Source organism: Pan troglodytes, chromosome 8 (assembly GCF_028858775.2).
Source record: "Pan troglodytes isolate AG18354 chromosome 8, NHGRI_mPanTro3-v2.0_pri, whole genome shotgun sequence".
Taxonomy (NCBI): domain Eukaryota; kingdom Metazoa; phylum Chordata; class Mammalia; order Primates; family Hominidae; genus Pan; species Pan troglodytes.
In genome coordinates this window covers 25,970,629-25,986,999 of record NC_072406.2, presented here as the reverse complement: position 1 = coordinate 25,986,999, position 16,371 = coordinate 25,970,629, and the positions used below count along the sequence as shown (strand labels likewise).

At 46.5% G+C, this 16,371-nt stretch overlaps 3 protein-coding genes across 34 annotated transcripts in view; 2 read left to right on the top strand and 1 right to left on the bottom strand.

Annotated features, from left to right (window-relative positions):
- OPTN (optineurin) overlaps positions 1–11,522 on the bottom strand; it is a 36,498-nt gene extending 24,976 nt beyond the window's left edge. For 3 of the 32 annotated variants that reach the window (XM_063781390.1, XM_063781393.1, XM_063781398.1), the window contains exons 1-4: positions 11,081–11,301; positions 3,112–3,263; positions 2,119–2,295; positions 921–1,217 (exon numbers count right to left, since the gene is read on the bottom strand). In XM_063781390.1, the coding sequence (XP_063637460.1) occupies positions 921–1,118 (198 nt within the window). In that variant the 5' untranslated portion in view covers positions 1,119–1,217; positions 2,119–2,295; positions 3,112–3,263; positions 11,081–11,301. Of the gene's footprint in view, positions 1–920; positions 1,218–2,118; positions 2,296–3,111; positions 3,264–9,498; positions 9,724–10,397; positions 11,001–11,080; positions 11,349–11,437 lie in introns of those variants that run through there. The other 29 variants (XM_054660708.2, XM_054660716.2, XM_001140232.6 and 26 more) reach the window with 25 other exon arrangements.
- Positions 6,572–6,840, top strand: LOC107976915 (small nuclear ribonucleoprotein G-like). Its single transcript, XM_054660723.2, has one exon. It carries the CDS (start codon positions 6,652–6,654, stop codon positions 6,838–6,840), a length of 189 nt encoding a protein of 62 aa, XP_054516698.1. The 5' UTR covers positions 6,572–6,651.
- Positions 11,523–11,776: 254 nt separating the features above from the next.
- CCDC3 (coiled-coil domain containing 3) overlaps positions 11,777–16,371 on the top strand; it is a 203,556-nt gene continuing 198,961 nt past the window's right edge. The window contains exons 1-2 of the mRNA XM_063781402.1: positions 11,777–11,890; positions 12,784–12,861. The gene's annotated coding sequence lies outside the window, so the exon portion shown is untranslated. The remainder of the gene's footprint in view (positions 11,891–12,783; positions 12,862–16,371) is intronic.

Sequence of the window (16,371 nt, the reverse complement as noted above, 5' to 3'; positions counted from 1 at the left end):
AACATTTAAAATGGAAATTTTTACATTATTTTATTGTATTCAAATAATCAAAATTTAAAGTAACTTCATGACAAGAAAGAAAGCCTTCCTTGCCATGCTGGAATAATCTGATATCATAGAAATAATCAACCACACTTTGGCAACAGTGGACTCATAAGCTGTGTCTAAAATTCCAGAAAGGAAGGAAAAAACGTTCCCACCACCCAACCTCCTGCCCTTTTCCTCCCATCAAAGCCCACCCACACCCATTCTCCCCACACTTGGCATGGACAGCAGAGGACTCCTTAACAAACCACGCCCAGTGGGGATTTCAAACGTGTTCTGGGTTGTGTCATTACTAACATCTTTGACATCCACTCCCAGATATGAGCACATTTTTCCAGGTTCTTTGGGTTAAGAAAAATGTGTCTCTTTCTCTTTTCATCTGTGGCAATGCGATAGCCTCCTACCACAACATGACATTTTCCAAAGCATTTTTAAAAAGGAAAATGTAAAGTGAATAATCTCCATTTTAGACTGAGAGAACAGACAAGGCCAACAAGTAAAAATTCTGAGTAATGGGTTTTTTAAACATATTTTTTATATCAAAGACAGAAACTAAAAACAATTGTTGGTTCTAGGCAGAGGCCCATCTGCACCATCTATAATGAATACAATACAATGATTTATAACCTTACTGTTCTTTTGCCTACAATCAGTATGGTCAAAGCTTTGCAAATTTCTTTCTTCTAAAAGAGATTATCCATGACCCTTAATAGGGCAAAATCTTTTCAGCAAAAGCACTTCTTCCAAGACCAGGCAAAACACCAATCCAGACTGAACCATGAAAGGTTTTGATCTAGGAGTCTAGACACGTAAGATTCCACTGCAAATGTCAAGGGAAAAAAAAAAACAACATCACAATGGATGGGTCTGCTCACCTCAGAGGACCTTTCTGATTTCCCTTTTAGTTTTCCAAGCTCTTCCTTCAATTTCTCATTCTCATGACTCAAGGCCATTAGACGCTCTTTCGCTTCTTTGCTCTGTATCTCAAAAAACTGGCGTTCTTCCTTCTGTTTCTCCGTCCAGGCCGAAAGCTCCTCAAATCTCCCTTTCATGGCTTGATTATTTAGCTTCATGGCTTCTGCAGGAGGTTCAGAGTGATGGAGTCACACACCAGGAAAGTGGACTTGATCTGATGAACCAAATTTCCCTCTAGTCCACTTGACCACATGGCTCTGAATCGAAAGATGCCATGCTTAGCCTTGGCCCAAGGGTCAGCAGCAAAAAGACGAAGTGGTTTTTGCTTACAGAAAAGACTAGCGGGATGAACATCATTTCTAGTCCTTAAAAATCCCAAGAAAATAAAGTGGATTTGGGTACCGCCACTACAGCACAAATATCTAAATATCTATGGTTACTAGGAGCTAAGGAAGTTCTTACTACTCCTAGATTCAAATACTGGTCCTGCCCAAAGCCATGGCTTGAGATACCAGGATGCTTTCTCTTAATAAGGTAATATATAGGACTAACTCTGGAACCATAGCAGCCTTTCTTCCTTTTTCCTTTTTTTTTTTTTTTTTTTTTTTTTTTGAGTCAGGGTCTCTCTCTGTCATCCAGGCTAAAGTGCAGTGGCACGATCATGGCTCACTGCAGCTCCAACTTCCCGGGCTCAAGCAATCCTCCAACCTCAGCCTCCCCAGTAGCTAGGACCAGAGGCGTGCACCACCACGCCCAGCTTTTTTTTTTTTTTTTTAATTTTTTTGTAGAGATCAGGTCTTGCCATCTTGCCCAGGCTGGTCTTGAACTCCCGTACTCAAGCAATCCTTCTGCCTTGGCCTCCCAAAGTGATGGAATGACAGGCATGAGCCACCACGCCCAGCCTCTTTTTCCTTTTGAATGGGCTAAATATCATTATGCTACTTCCTTGAGATACACACAGTTTTTACTTTTACCTGTTTCCAAAAGTAAAAATCAGAACAGATTTAGCCTTGCCAAATGCTAAATCCTGTGCTTCCCCACCAGCTACCACCTATGGAAACGGGGAGAAGGGAGCTCACCACCAAGCCTTAGTGCAAAAGGATGGCATTTCTTGCAGGCCCAGGATGAATGGGGCACGCAGGGGCCAGCCCTGCTCACCTTTCAGCTGGTGGTTCTCGGTCAGGAGCTCTTTCATCTGCTGCAGCAGCTCCTCCGGGGTGAACGTGTCCAGGTTTGGGTGGGCCAGGTGGGGGGGTCCATTTCCTGTGCTTTCACTGGGGCTGTCCTCCTTTTCAGTGAGGCAGCTGAGAGGTTGATGGGACATTGCAGAATTTCCTGTGGAAAAGTCACCTGTTGAAAATAGAGCTGTCCCCCCCCCCCACAAGGGGTCCCCGGGAGTCCCACAAACCCATTGGCGATTGCTAATACTTACTCCAAAAGTTGCCCACTTTCTCTCCAGTTACATTTTGGACATTTTTGATTCTTCCTTTTAAACAAAAAAGGTATATGTAGCTTCGGAAAAGTGTGTGTGTGTGTGCGCATGTGTGCATGTGTGTGTGTGCGTGTGTGTGTATGGGTGTATAAAAGGGTACAATGAGGGCCGGGCGTGGTGGCTCATGCCTGTAATCCCAGTACTTTGGGAGGCTGAGGCGGGCAGATCATGAGGTCAGGAGATTGAGACCGTCCTGGCTAACACAGTGAAACCCCGTCTCTACTAAAAATACAAAAAATTAGCCGGGCTTGGTGTTGGGCGCTTGTAGTCCCAGCTACTCGGGAGGCTGAGGCAGGAGAATGGCGTGAACCCGGGAGGCAGAGCTTGCAGTGAGCCAAGATCGCGCCACTGCACTCCAGCCTGGGCAACAGAGCGAGACTCCGTCTCAAACAAACAAACAAAAAAAAGGGTACAATAAGGATTTGGGAAATGGGGGAAGGAGACGAGGGTATGACATCATGATGATCAGGATATATGTAGACATGGGCAAAGTATCATGAAAAAAATTTCCCATGCAAATCTTCAAATTCAAATCTTATTTCAAGTAAATTGCATGATAAGTGAATTCTATCTCAAAAAAGCTGTTTTAAAAACTATATTTAGTTTATTGTGTTTTTGGTTAAGAAGAAAGGGAGAATTAACATTCTTTGAATGCTTACTATGTGCGGACTCAGCACACCAGGCCTGTCACTGACTAATCTTCATTAACGCTGAACCAGGCAGCTGTTTCAAAGGTGAGGAAGTTGGGTTTACAGAGGCGTACAGCTCATCCAAGGCCAGGAAGTGGCACCACCAGCTATCAAAGCCACATCTTGTAAAACAACAAAGTTATACTACTGAGTACTTAGGCTTTAATAGTCTATTTTTCAATGCATACTGAAAAGACTAAGATATCTTTAGGTATTGCATGGTCTGAAATTTTTTTACACATATCATTTTGTTTTGTAGAGGCATCCATGTGGACATAGAAATGCAAGACAAATGAGTAAATCCCCACTCTGCTTCTGTGTTACCAACCACCCAGGCAAACATGTTTCAGCACAAATTTCCACCTTCACACTTGGTGAAAATGATGTATTTTCTTCAAGAGCTGATGGGGATAGATTATAAAGCAATACATAGCAAAGGCAACTCCTCCCCGCTGACGCTGTGTACACATGGCCCACACACGCATTCCACAAAGGTCAAGAGTGGCCAAAGTCCAGAGAGATGCCTGAAAAAGCATATTATTACTTCCAGGATGTTTACTGTTAGAAGATTGTTTTTGAGCCGGGCGCGGTGGCTCACGCCTCTAATCCCAGCACTTTGGGAGGCTGAGGTGGGCGGATTACGAGGTCAGGAGATCGAGACCATCCTGGGTAACACGGTGAAACCCTGTCTCTAATAAAAAAAATACAAAAAATTAGCCGAGCATGGTGGCAGGCGCCTGTAGTCCCAGCTACTCCGGAGGCTGCGGCAGGAGAATGGCATGAACCCAGGAGGCAGAGCTTGCAGTGAGCCGAGATCGTGCCACTGCCCTCCAGCATGGGCGACAGAGTCTCAGAAAAAAAAAAAAAAAAAGACTGTTTTTGTTTTTTGAGAGTCTCTCTCTGTTGCCCAGGCTGGAGTGCAGTGGAGCGATCTCGGCTCACTGCAACCTCCACCTCCTGGGTTCAAGTGATTCTCCTGCCTCAGCGTCCCAAGTAGCTGGGACTATAGGCATCAGCCACCATGCCTGGCCAATTTTTGTATTTTTAGTAGAGACGGGGTTTCATCATGTTAGCCAGGCCGGTCTCGAACTCCTGACTTCAGGTGATCTGCTGGCCTCGGCCTCCAAAAGTGCTGGGATTACAGGCATAAGCCACTGCTCCTGGACCTTAGAAAATAATGTAAAATCCATCTATCCAATAAATAGGTATTAAGCACCAATGTACACTATACAACTGTGATCAGGCAGAAAGCCACGCATGCACAAAAGGGGTGAAGAGAGAACTTGGAAGCGAGCATCCCATTTCTAACAGGGGAAAGGCACTGGTCTCAATGAGATCCATCAGCCACTCATGACTATGGAGACTGTGTGAACCCTGAGTTGTGAAGAATCCATTACACATGATATCAGTCCCTGGAAGATAGAGATAAGAGCACTGCCTGTTTCTGACATGTAACTGTGTCATAATATCTATGTGTGCATTTAATAGCCATCAATTAAAATAAAACAAAATGCACCACTGTGGTGTTGCGTCCTTGGCCACAGGAGGCAATACCTTGGGCTTTCTGTAGATCTTCTGGAAGCAATACCTGGTAACCTCCTTTTGGTGTGAGGAACTTGTAGGTAATCAGAGACAGAGCTACCTACCACACCCTGTGACAGGACAGCCTGTGCCACTTCTTCCTACAAGAGCTAGTACCAAGAGGGGCATTCTCATGTAGTCATGTAATGAGGGTGATGGCAATCTTATGAAGCGGAAAACACTGATAAACCATAGGATTCATTTTTGAACCTTTTGTATCTATGTGTCACACACCCAAATTCACTTAGAAAACACGTATAATGCAGAAGTGTTCCATAGCTTAGCATTAGGTGACTAGAACAGACTGCTCTTCTTCTCACAAAAATAATCTGAATAGACCATCAGTTTCTAATTTTCTGTAAAATTCATTTTTTTGTACCCAGAATCATCTCATTAAAATAGGGTTTTACTGAGTAACAGTGTTCCTACCTAATTTGCAGAGGAATACTAAAATTCTAGGTAATAGACCTAAAAGAGAAAATCCTTGTCATATGTATCATTTACTTGCCAACAGTTAATTTTTCTTAGGTATTCAGTGATTATACTATATTTTGCAAAGGCCACGAAAATATTCAACAGATTTTTTTAAAGAAAGGATCTAAGCAGATTTTTAGAAATGTGTTTGGTTTCATCTTATTATATGCACAAATTTCTCCTTTTTTCCTGAAAATGAAAGGAAAGGAAGGGAAGGGGAGAAGAGAGGGAAGAAAAGAGGGAGACGTTTCTTTGAAAACTGTTAAGATTTTTTTCCTCAATGAACTTTTTTTTTTTCAGAGTCTCACTTTGTCGCCCAGGCTGGAGTACAGTGGCACAATCTCAGTTCACTGCAACCTCTGCCTTTCAGATTCAAGTGATTCTCCTGCCTCAGCCTCCCAGGTAGCTGGGATCACAGGCATGTGCTACCATACCCGGCTAATTTTTGTATTTTTAGTAGAGACAGGGTTTTGCCAAGTTGGCCAGTCTGGTCTTGAACTCGTGACCTCAGGTGATCCACCCGTCTCGGCCTCCCAAAGTGCTGGAATTACAGGCTTGAGCCACGGTGCCCGGCCCCTCCATGACCTTATACCTCCACCAAGCCTACAGATACCACCATAATAAAGTTAAAACTGGTTCCAGTTGTTACATCAGTGTTTCTGACTTCTCACATTGCCCGGATTTTATAAGCATACGAGGAAAAAAGTGGGGTCGTGCTAAGGGAGGCCACAGAAAAAAACATTTGTACCATTAGCCAGATGTGTGGCCTTCGGAAGTCACATGACCTCTAGTGGTATTTATTGACTCATCCAGCAAATGATAATCCTTATGTTGTTGCTTTCAGCTCAACAACTCTGTGAAAAATATTCTTTAGTTTCTAGAAAGACCACAATCTAAACCCCACCCTTCAATGCATATACACCAAGTATCACGGGCAGGCCAGTCACTCTCATGAATAGCTATACCTGTCCTAATGACAGCAAATTCTGTGATATTGTGTATTGTTAGAAAAAATATTTTGTAATTCAAATGTCATCAAACATTAGAAGTTAGCATAAATGGTAAATATAAGCATGTAAATACTTAATACCAAAATTTTACTAAAAGTAATTTAATTGATGCCGGGTGCAGTGGCTTATGCCTGTAATCCCAGCACTTTGGGAAGCCAAGGTGGGCAGATCATTTGAGGCCAGGAGTTTGAGATCAGCCCAGCCAACATGGTGAAATCCCATCTCTACTAAAAATACATAAATTAGTAGCAGAGCTCGCACGTCGGCGTAGTTACCACCAGCAGCCACTGCACCTCTTTCTGGCCGACTCGCCTCCCGGTCCTGCGGTCGGGCCCCTGGTCACCCCCATGCTGTCCCTTCTTCGTTCCTTGAAGATCTCGAATGCCACCTTTTGTTGAACATCTCGAATAGCATCATGTTCTAACCAGATGGCTAGAGGGGATTTATGGACAAGAAGTTATCAATGAAATTAAATGGTGGCAGACATGTCCAAGGAATATTGCAGGGACTTGATCCCTTTATGAATCTTGTGATAGATGAATGTGTGGAGATGGCGACTAGTGGGCAACAGAACAATACTGGAATGGTGGTAATACGAGGAAATAGTATCACCATGTTAGAAGCCTTGGAATGAGTATAAAAAATGGCTGTTCAGCAGAGAAACCCATGTCCTGTCTCCATAGGGCCTGTTTTACTATGATGTAAAAGTTAGGTCATGTACATTTTCATATTAGATTTTTTGTTAAACTTTTGTAATAGTAAAAAAAAAAAAAGTAGCTGGGTGTAGTGGTGCATGCCTGTAGTCCCAGCTACTCAGGAGCTGAGGCATGAGAATCGCTTGAACCTGGGAGGCAGAGGTTGCAGTGAGCTAAGATCATGCTACTGCACTCCAGCTTGGGTGACAGAGTGAGACCCTGTCTCACAAAAAAAAAAAAAAAACTAATTTAACTGATTTTGGATGACTCAAAGGGCACTTCATAATTCTTAGGTTATCTTAGGACATCACTATGAGCTATCACTGTGCAGTGCACATATGAAATATCTATCGGTGGAATGCCAGTTACAGAAAGCTTCATTCTCTGTTTTTAACATCACCTTGAGCTACATTCAACTGAGGAAAGACAGAGATACATTACATATCCTTGCACATGTCTTCGAAGGTTACAGAAATTGGAACTAAGCCATTTATTCTAAGATTCTATCTAATAACAGAGTTTCCCATAATCAACTGACCTAGATGTGAAGTATGTTATTTCTAGGCAAAAGTGATATTTAATGATGGAAGGATGAATTAATTGAGCACAGGATTTGTCAAGATTCCACCAATGAGGAAGACTGAGGACTGCCTAGTACGTGGATGGCCAAAAGCAAGTCCCCTAGATTTTATTCCCAGATCTGCTATCTCAATTCCTGATTGTGTGTGTGTGTGTGTGTGCATGTGTGTGTATATACATTTAAATTCCAGAGATCAAGTAATTCTAGTAATGACCTGACCTTGTAAACACGAGCATACATCTGATTGCTGAGTTGGCCTTAGAAATGATCCAGACCAATATATTCAATGCAAGAATGTCTTGTCTGGTTTCGATGGCACATGATCCTATAGAGCAGGCTTGAGTATTTCAATGACAGAGCACGGTGCAGTGACCTTAGCAGGCACTGTCTGTTCCACTGTGGGATGGCTCTAGTGGTCAGAAAGTCGTAATGTGGCAAATGGTACCTGCCTTACACTGACTTCCCCCCAATGGACACTGCACACGGTATAAGGTTAGGCCCTTGCCCTGGTATGGCCAAGTCTTCAAATTTGCTAATGAAGTATTCATAGGTTCAATCCCTACATGGGATAAATGAGTTTTAGACAGTGAAAACTTGCTTTTTGACCAGAGACAAGAGTTGGCTACTGGCAAATGCTATGAAGAGTTTGGGTTCACAAGGGGGGTAAGATTCTAACATTGCATTGACTAAACCCTTCCCACCTTGGAAAAAGAACTTAGAGTATGCATCCTACTAATGGGGTAAAAGCAGCCTCGTCATTACACACTAGAAGTGATATTGTGACTTCATATTTTAGTAATATACAGAAAATGTCAGCAGCTTTAACCTAGCTCCCCAAGGCAGGAACCTGGGAGTAAGGCTTGATTCTTCCCAGCCCCCTTTGCCCCAAGTCTAATGGGTCACCAAATGCCATCACCTCTACCTCCTAAATACTTATTTTTTCTTTTTTTTTTTTAAATTAAGACTCAGTCTCACTCTGTCGCCCAGGCTAGAGTGCCGTGGCAAAATCTTGGCTCACTGCAACCTCCGCCTCCCAGGTTCAAGCAATTCTCCCACCTCAGCCTCCCAAGTAGCTGGGATTACAGGCGCATGCCACCATTCCCGGCTAATTTTTGTATTTTTAGTAGAGACAGGGTTTCGCCACGTTGGCCAGGCTGGTCTTGAACTCCTGATCTCAAGTGATCCACCCACCTCGGCCTCCCAAAGTGCTGGGATTACAGGCATGAGCCACCACACCTGGCCCTTCTAAGTGTTTCTAAAATCCACTGCCTCCTCTCCATCCCCACAGGCTTAGTTCAGGCCCTTATCTTGTCTGTACCACAGCCACGTTGACCTCCACAAAGGACAGGGGTTCTGCCTATTTTGTCCACTGCTGTATCCCCAGGACTGAGAACATTACTTGCCACATAGAAGGCAGGACTCAGTAAATATCTGTTGAATACATTTTAACAGCCTCCTAAATGACTGGCTTTCAGCCCTGTCAATTTCAGTCCTCTTGCCCTCATGGTTTCTTTTGCAATATGAGTTCATTCCCCTGAGTCCATCCTTCCCGTACAAGACAGACTTTCAGTTTCTTAACAAGACAAACGTAGCCTTTCAGGGCCCAGGCCCAACTGACCCACCAGAGTCACCTCCTGCCACCAAAACACTCGTACCCAAGGCACGTTAAAGAGCTCACGGTTCCCTGCATTCTTCTGTCTCTGCATCCTTGCCTCTCTTCTGCCCTCTGCCCGAAATGTCTGGCTCCCCTTGTGTCCTGGCAAACTTCCACTGGACAGATCAATGTCCAGCTTAAATATGATGTCCTGTGTCATATGAACTGTTCCCTACTCCGAGCACCCAAGAACACTCTGCATTTCCACCTCCTCCGCCCATTCTGAAATTACTGCTATCGTCTGCCCGTCTATTTTCTCTCCATGTTATTCTTACTAGAGACTGGCACATAGCAGGCTTGCAGTAAATGTTGGTTGAAATGAAATGAAAATATAGCATAACGAGGTATTTTTAAGTCTAATACCTGTAAAATGCTTTCTGCTGTGTAGGTGACAAACTCAGCATGCCAGTATTGTTAGGAGTTTCTCCACAGTTCCACGGCATTCACTTCCAGATTCTCAAAATCCTCTTTTCTAACTTATTTGAAAAATTAGAAGTGTTTTCTGTCACTGCAAAGCCATCTGGGTATCACTTCATAACACAGATTCTAATACTCCTCATACACATGTCAAAGTGGAAATAACAAAAACTTATTAAATAATTTTTTCTTTCTAAATGAAATATTTTTTTTTAAAAAGTTTTTTTCTTTTTCCTTTGGGTTTTCTATTTCATAAATTCCAAAGAACATATATCAAATATGCCAAATCTCTATAAAACAGAAGGTGTATTTCATGGCCAGAATACTTATGCGCCTGTACCTAAGTAAGGGCGGGGGTTCGGCAGGACATAATACAGTGTCCAGTTGCCCTCGAGAATAAAGTTTGGTTTTCCGGGGGTTGGGGGGGCGGTGGGGGGGTGGAGGTTAGGTTAGTTATATTCCTAGCATAATATACAACCTAAAGGTTAGTTTATTAAAAAAGAAGCTGTTACTTTTATTGTGTTGTACGTAATATATAAAGAACGCCTAAAATTGGCCCAGTGGAAAAACAGATGACTTATGCCAGGACTTAAATCAATGATCGTCCTCTCTCTACAGGTCACATTTAAACTCGCCTTGTCCACTCCAGGGCAATCCCTGGCCTTGGGGTCTGCCCTGGGACCTCTCCAGCCCCCGCCCCAAAACTGGGCCTGTCCTGGGAGGCAGCCTGGCCCCACTAACTCTTCTCTCTCTGGGTCAAAAGAGCAAGGTGGGTTCTTCTGTTCACACAGCCTGCACCTTGCTAACCAGATCCAAAGGCTTCTGAGGTCCTCACATTGCCTTACTTTTCTATGCTTTCATTTTCCATTTCATCCTTACAAACAGTTCCTTGGCGTACATTTCCATACAACAGTTTTCCTGCTGGTGGAGGCCAGGTCGGAACCTGGGTTTCATTTTCTTTGAGCGATGTTTACTTCCTGTAGCTTACGCATTTCGATGGCAAAAACAATTCCTTTGGGGTTCTCGGCCTCATCAAATATTCTCTCTATATAGAGTGTACACACTCTCCTAGACACAGCAGTCCATGTGGATTCCCACCGACCCTGGGCACCTCATTCAGCTCGGGTAGTGGTCCCATGTCTCCCACAGGCGTGTCTGTAACCACCTCCTTATGGCGAGGAACTGGCTGCGGAATCCTTCCCAGCCTGCGGGAGGACGTCACCTCCAAGTCTCCGGGTGACTTGCAGAGGGGTTACCTGCGGCCACGAGGCCGGCCCTGGACCCTTCTTGGGCCCACCCTGTGTTCACTACCCACCCTTTCCCACCAGGTCAGGACCCGCCGAGGCTTGGGGATCCTCCCAGGGCAGCCGTCTCGCGGGAGGGCCGCCCCACCCCTCGCCACCCTCACCCCGACAGGCTCCGGGCCGCGGGGCAGGGCGGCGGGAACCGTTTTCAGGCCGCGGAAGCGCCCGCCGGGAAGGAGCCGCCGCCCCCTCGCCCACCCCTGCAGCCCCCTGCCCTGGCTCACCTGCCGCCCGGCTTGGCTTCGCTCAGGGTCACTGTTTCCTCGGCATCGTGCCGCCTGGAGAGAACTCCCGACCGGGATGGGAGGCTGACCAGGGAACCTGCCGGCGGGCGGCGGCGGCGGCGGAGGGGGCAGCGGGGACTGGGGTGCCTGGGGCTGATGCGCGGCCTCGCGACCCCGCCCAGCGCAGCTCAGCTGACAGCCAGCCGCTCCCTGCCCGCGCCGGGGAATTTCCCGGGCCCCGCCCCCAGGCCCCGCCCATCCCATACCCCGCCCATCCCCCCCACCCTGCCCATTCCATACCCCACCCGACCAAGGCCCCGCCCCTCCTCTTTCCTGCGTCCGCCCCCAGCTACCCACCCTCGCGGTCCGTGCGGGGTCGAGGCTGGGACCCGGGTGAACAGGGACTGCTCTAAGGCGTCACTGTGACGGCGTTAATCAAAATAAATCATTAATCAAATGCAGTGTGCGGAGTTCGTCTTCCCCGTGTCTTCCCGCAGATCCCGTAGTGGAGGCTGGAGCCGCAGGGGGTCGCTGCCGCCCACAGAAAGAGGAGAATGCCAGGCATCCTCGGAGGGAGGCCTCCATCTGTGTTTTCTGAAAAAAGGTTAACATCTAGACATAGTTAACTGAGCATACATAGCTTTCCACTCGTTTTTGCTTTAAAATACACTCAAAAAGCAGAAAGCCTGCAGGATGCTTCTTGGGCTCTTGTTGCGGACGAATAGGCTCGGCTATTCTTGTTGCTGAAGAATAGCCTCTGCTGGTGTGGAGGAGGGAAGCTGCCCCCGGATTAGACAGCAGGATGACAAGGTAGGAGCGAGAGCCGCCCTGTGTGCATCCAGAGTACCCGGGTAGCGCTGCAGGGATGGGAGGGAGGGAAGGAGGGAGGGGGAGAGAGAGAGAGGGAGGGACGGAGAGAGGGAGAGAGGGAGGAAGGGAGAGAGGGAGAGAAAACAAAACAAAACAAAACAACAACAACAACAAAACCTAATCTGAAACAGGAAAAAGGCAGATGCGCCCTCTCCTGGTATCTCCGAAGGATTCTGCTTCGCTGTCTGGACCTCCTGCTGCCTGGCCAAGCCTGACTCTCAACCCTGCCCCTGAGGCTAACCCCAAGAGCAGGGCAGAGAAGCAAGCAAGTCAGCGACTGCCCCAGACCCAATTCCGGGCCCTCGAGTTGGTGTGGTGTAGGAGGGGCAGATGAGGCTAGAGGCTGCTTTATAAGGAGTGAGCCTGGGGATGGGAGTGGGGAGAAATAGAGAATTTTAAAAAATTCTTTTTATATCAGTGCAGGAGGGCCAGGCGCGGTGGCTCAGGCCTGTAATCCCAGCACTTTGGGAGGCCAAGGCAGGCAGATCGCAAGGTCAGAAGTTCGAGACCAGCCTGGCCAATATGGTGAAAGCCTGTCTCTACTAAAAATACAAAAATAAGCCGGGCATGATGGTACTCTCCTGTAGTCCCAGCTACTCGGGAGGCTAAGGCAGAAGAATCGCTTGAACCCGGGAGACAGAGCTTGCAGCGAGCCGAGATCATGCCACTGCACTCCAGCCTGGGTGACAGAGTGAGACTCTGTCTCAAAAAAAAAAAAAAAAAAATCAGTGCAGGAAATAACTGATCATTCATGAAAAGGGCTTGGAAAAATATATACAGAGAGAAATGGAATGACGATCTCTAATTTTTGTTTATCTACTGGGATAATCCAGGCAGAAAAGACGGTGTCACAGCTGTACCCTGGGATCGGCAGAAGAGGGTCCCTCCGGGGCCTGTAAGGGGTGCCTGCGGTAAGTCGTACTTCACTAGGCTCCTTTTACTGTTTAAAACCCTATAGGTGGGGCACGGTGGCTCACACCTGTAATCCCAGCACTTTGGGAGGTCAAGGCAGGAGGATCGCTTGAGCCCAGGAGGGAGAGGCTGCAATGAGCTATGATTGCACCACTGCACTCCAGCTTGGGTGAGAGGGAGACTTTGTCTCAAACAAAAACAAAAACGAGAACAAAACAACCCTATGAAAGTGAATTAAAATGAGCATCAGTGAAGCTCAGAGCCAGGAGAAGAAGGTCACACACAAGCTGCCCATGGCTTTGGTGTGGGAGGCTCGAGGTGAGTTTCTGGTACAGAAAGCAGTCAAAGTTGTTTTCTCCTGATTCCTTGCTCTCAGTGGTGGGGTCGGGGTGGGGGGGTGCCCTGAAGCACTGCACACACACATGCACACACACTCCCCCCACAACCACTTCTTAGCTGTAGGACCTTGACCAAGTTACTTCATCTTACCCTTCCTCATTCCCTTTATCTGTAAAATGGGGAGTATAGTACACTCCCAAATCCAGAAAGTTCTAAGGACCAAACCTCTTTTCTGACCAGACCCAACTGATGGAAAGCTATTTACAGTCTTTATTTAGATCCCTTGATGTGATTTTTAAATTTGTTTTGTGAAGGAAAATCGAATAGTTGATAGGAGAACTGCGTCAGACAGTGTCAGGGTGTTATGTGATATAAATCCCATTTATTGAATAGCCTTTTGAAAATCCCCAGAATTCTGGACTCTAAAGCAGAGCTTGCCCCAAAGGTTTATTTTATTTTTTGAGGTGGAGTCTCACTCTGTTGCCCAGGCTGGAGTGCAGTGGCATAATCTCAGCTCACTGCAACCTCCACCTCCTGGGTTTGAGTGATTCTCCTGCCTCAGCCTCCCAAGTGGCTGGGATTACAGGCGTGTGCCACCACACCAAGCTAATTTTTGCATTTTTAGTATTGATGAGGTTTCGCCATGTTGACCAGCCTGGTATTGAACTCCTGACCTCGGGTGATCCACCCGCCTCGGCCTTCCAAAGTGCTGGGATTACACGTGTGAGCCACGGTGCCCAGCCACCCAAAAATTTTAGATAAGGCCTCTGGACCCACAACCCTCACCTAAGGATGCTGAGAGGATTAAAGAGGAAATACGTCTTCAACACCTAGAAGAATGCCTGGCGCATGGTGTTTGTTGCTGTTGCTTGTGTTAGAGCCGGTTCTGTTTCTTAGCCTGGATCATCCCGTTTGGTGACTCCATCCTCCTGCACACTTCCATGGGTAGATGGAATCTAAATGCAGCGAAAAAACTGAAATAATAGCATGCTCTTAGCTGATTTGTTGATGTGGTTTTGTGGTGGGTAAATGTAGAGCAGTGTGGGAAGGTTTTTAGTGAGATCCTAATCTGTGTTTAATGTTCCTTGTGTTCCCTTTCCACCCCAGTCTCCTCTGTTTGGAGTTAGCAACGAGTCCCTTTGGGCTTCCTACCTTCAGGAGCGTTGGCTGGACTCCTGGCAACAGCTCTTAGAAGTACAGCCTTTCTTCTTGTCTTTTGAGAAAGCCTGATCTCAATACATCCATGATCTACCCCAGATGTCCTGGAGGAAGAGGACCCAGAGCTGGGTGGGGTGGAGGCTTTCACAACAGTTGGAGGGAGGAGTGACTCCCCCGCCCCCAGATTGGGAGGAGGAGTGGGATGGTGGTCTTATGAGCGTCAAGGACTCAAGCCTCAGTCCCTGCAGCACCTAGACAGACAGCAAGCTCTTGGGATGCACCTACTGGACTTCAGGAACCTCCCGCAGATTCTGCTGCCCAGGCTTGTCATTGGAAACAGCAGAGACTGTTCCCTAGAAGAACCATTTGATAATGAGGGTATCAGTGGCAAGGTTGCTGGGCTGAAAAATAAATGGCCCTTACTTCAATGGGTACCAAAAGCCCTCCTGGAGTTTTGCATGGCCGTAGGGAAGGAGACCTCCCCTCTCCAGACCCCAGTGGTGCCCGAAAATAGGTTTCCCTACACCCCTGCAGAACTGGGTTTAAAGAAAGTAAAGAGGCCCAGGGCGGTGGCTCACGCCTGTAATCCCAGCACTTTGGGAGGATCGTTTGAGGTCAGGAGTTCAAGACCAGCCTGGCTAACATGGTGAAACCCTATCTCTACTAAAAATATAAAAATTAGCCAGGCAGTAGTGGTGCGTGCCTGTAATCTCAGCTACTTGAGAGGCTGAGGCAGGAGAATTGCTTGAGCCTGGGAGTCAGAGGTTGCATTGAGCCAAGATGGTGCCACTGCACTCCAGCCTGGGCCATGGAGTGAGACTCTGTCCAAAAAGAAAGAGAGAGAGAGAGAGAGAGAGAGAGAAGGAAGAAAGGTAAGAAGGAGGGAAGGAAGGAAGGAAGGAAGGAGAGAGAGGAAGGAGGGAAGGAAGGAAGGAAGGAAAAGAAAAGAAAAGATATGTAATATTTTTATGTGCATCTGAGCTGGTAGACTAATATTCATACTTGCTACCCCAGATGCCAAAGACTACATATGCTATGACTCCATATACATTAAATGTCCAGAAAAGGAAAATAGAAAAGGAAAATAGAAAAAGACCAGTAGTTGCCTGAAATTGGGGGTGGCTTTGAACTGCAAAGGAACTCGAGGGGATTTTGGGGGGATGATGGAAATATACTAAATCTGAATTGTAATGATGGTTTTACAACTTTTTAAGTGTAATTGAAAGCCATGAATCATACATTTACAAATGGGGTGAATTTTATGGCATGTGGATTATACCTCAATAGAGCTGTACAAACACCACCAGAAAGAACACGACCTAATAATTATGTCCAATAAAGCAGGGGTCCCCAAACCCCGGGTGGTGAACCAGTACTGGTCTGTGGCCTCTTAGGAACTAGACTGAACAGCAGGAGGTGAGCAACGGGTGGGTGAGCATTATGGCCTAAGCTCCGCCTCTTGTCAGATCAGCAGCTGCATTAGATTTTCATAGGAGCGCGAACCCTATTGTCAACAGCACATACAAGGGATCTAGGTTGCGTGCTCCTTATGAGAATCTAATGCCTGATGATCTGAGGTGGACCCATTTCATCCCAAAACCACCCCCCCACCCACCACCATCCATGGAAAAATTGTCTTCCATGAAACCAGTTCCTGGTGTCAAAAATGTCGGGGACTGCTGCAGCAAAGGGTGTGCCTCTGCTCCTGTGAGGCCACTGGTGTGGTCGCTGCATGAATCATCTGCCCTGTGGTTGACCTTGGTCTGGGCTTGTCTCAGCTTTAGTTTGATTCAGTTCATCACTGGTTCCAAATATTCCGAGGATGAGTTCCTTGGAAAGTTAAACAGAGAGTTATGATATGACCCAGCAATTCCACTTCTAGGTGTACACTCCAAAGAACTGAAAACAGAGACTCAAACAGGTGTGTGTCTATGCCTCTAATAGGTTGCTTTCCTTTCCCTGAAATCCAGCATGAAAGCAACTCCCTGTATGAGAAGCAAGGTGTATGGTTG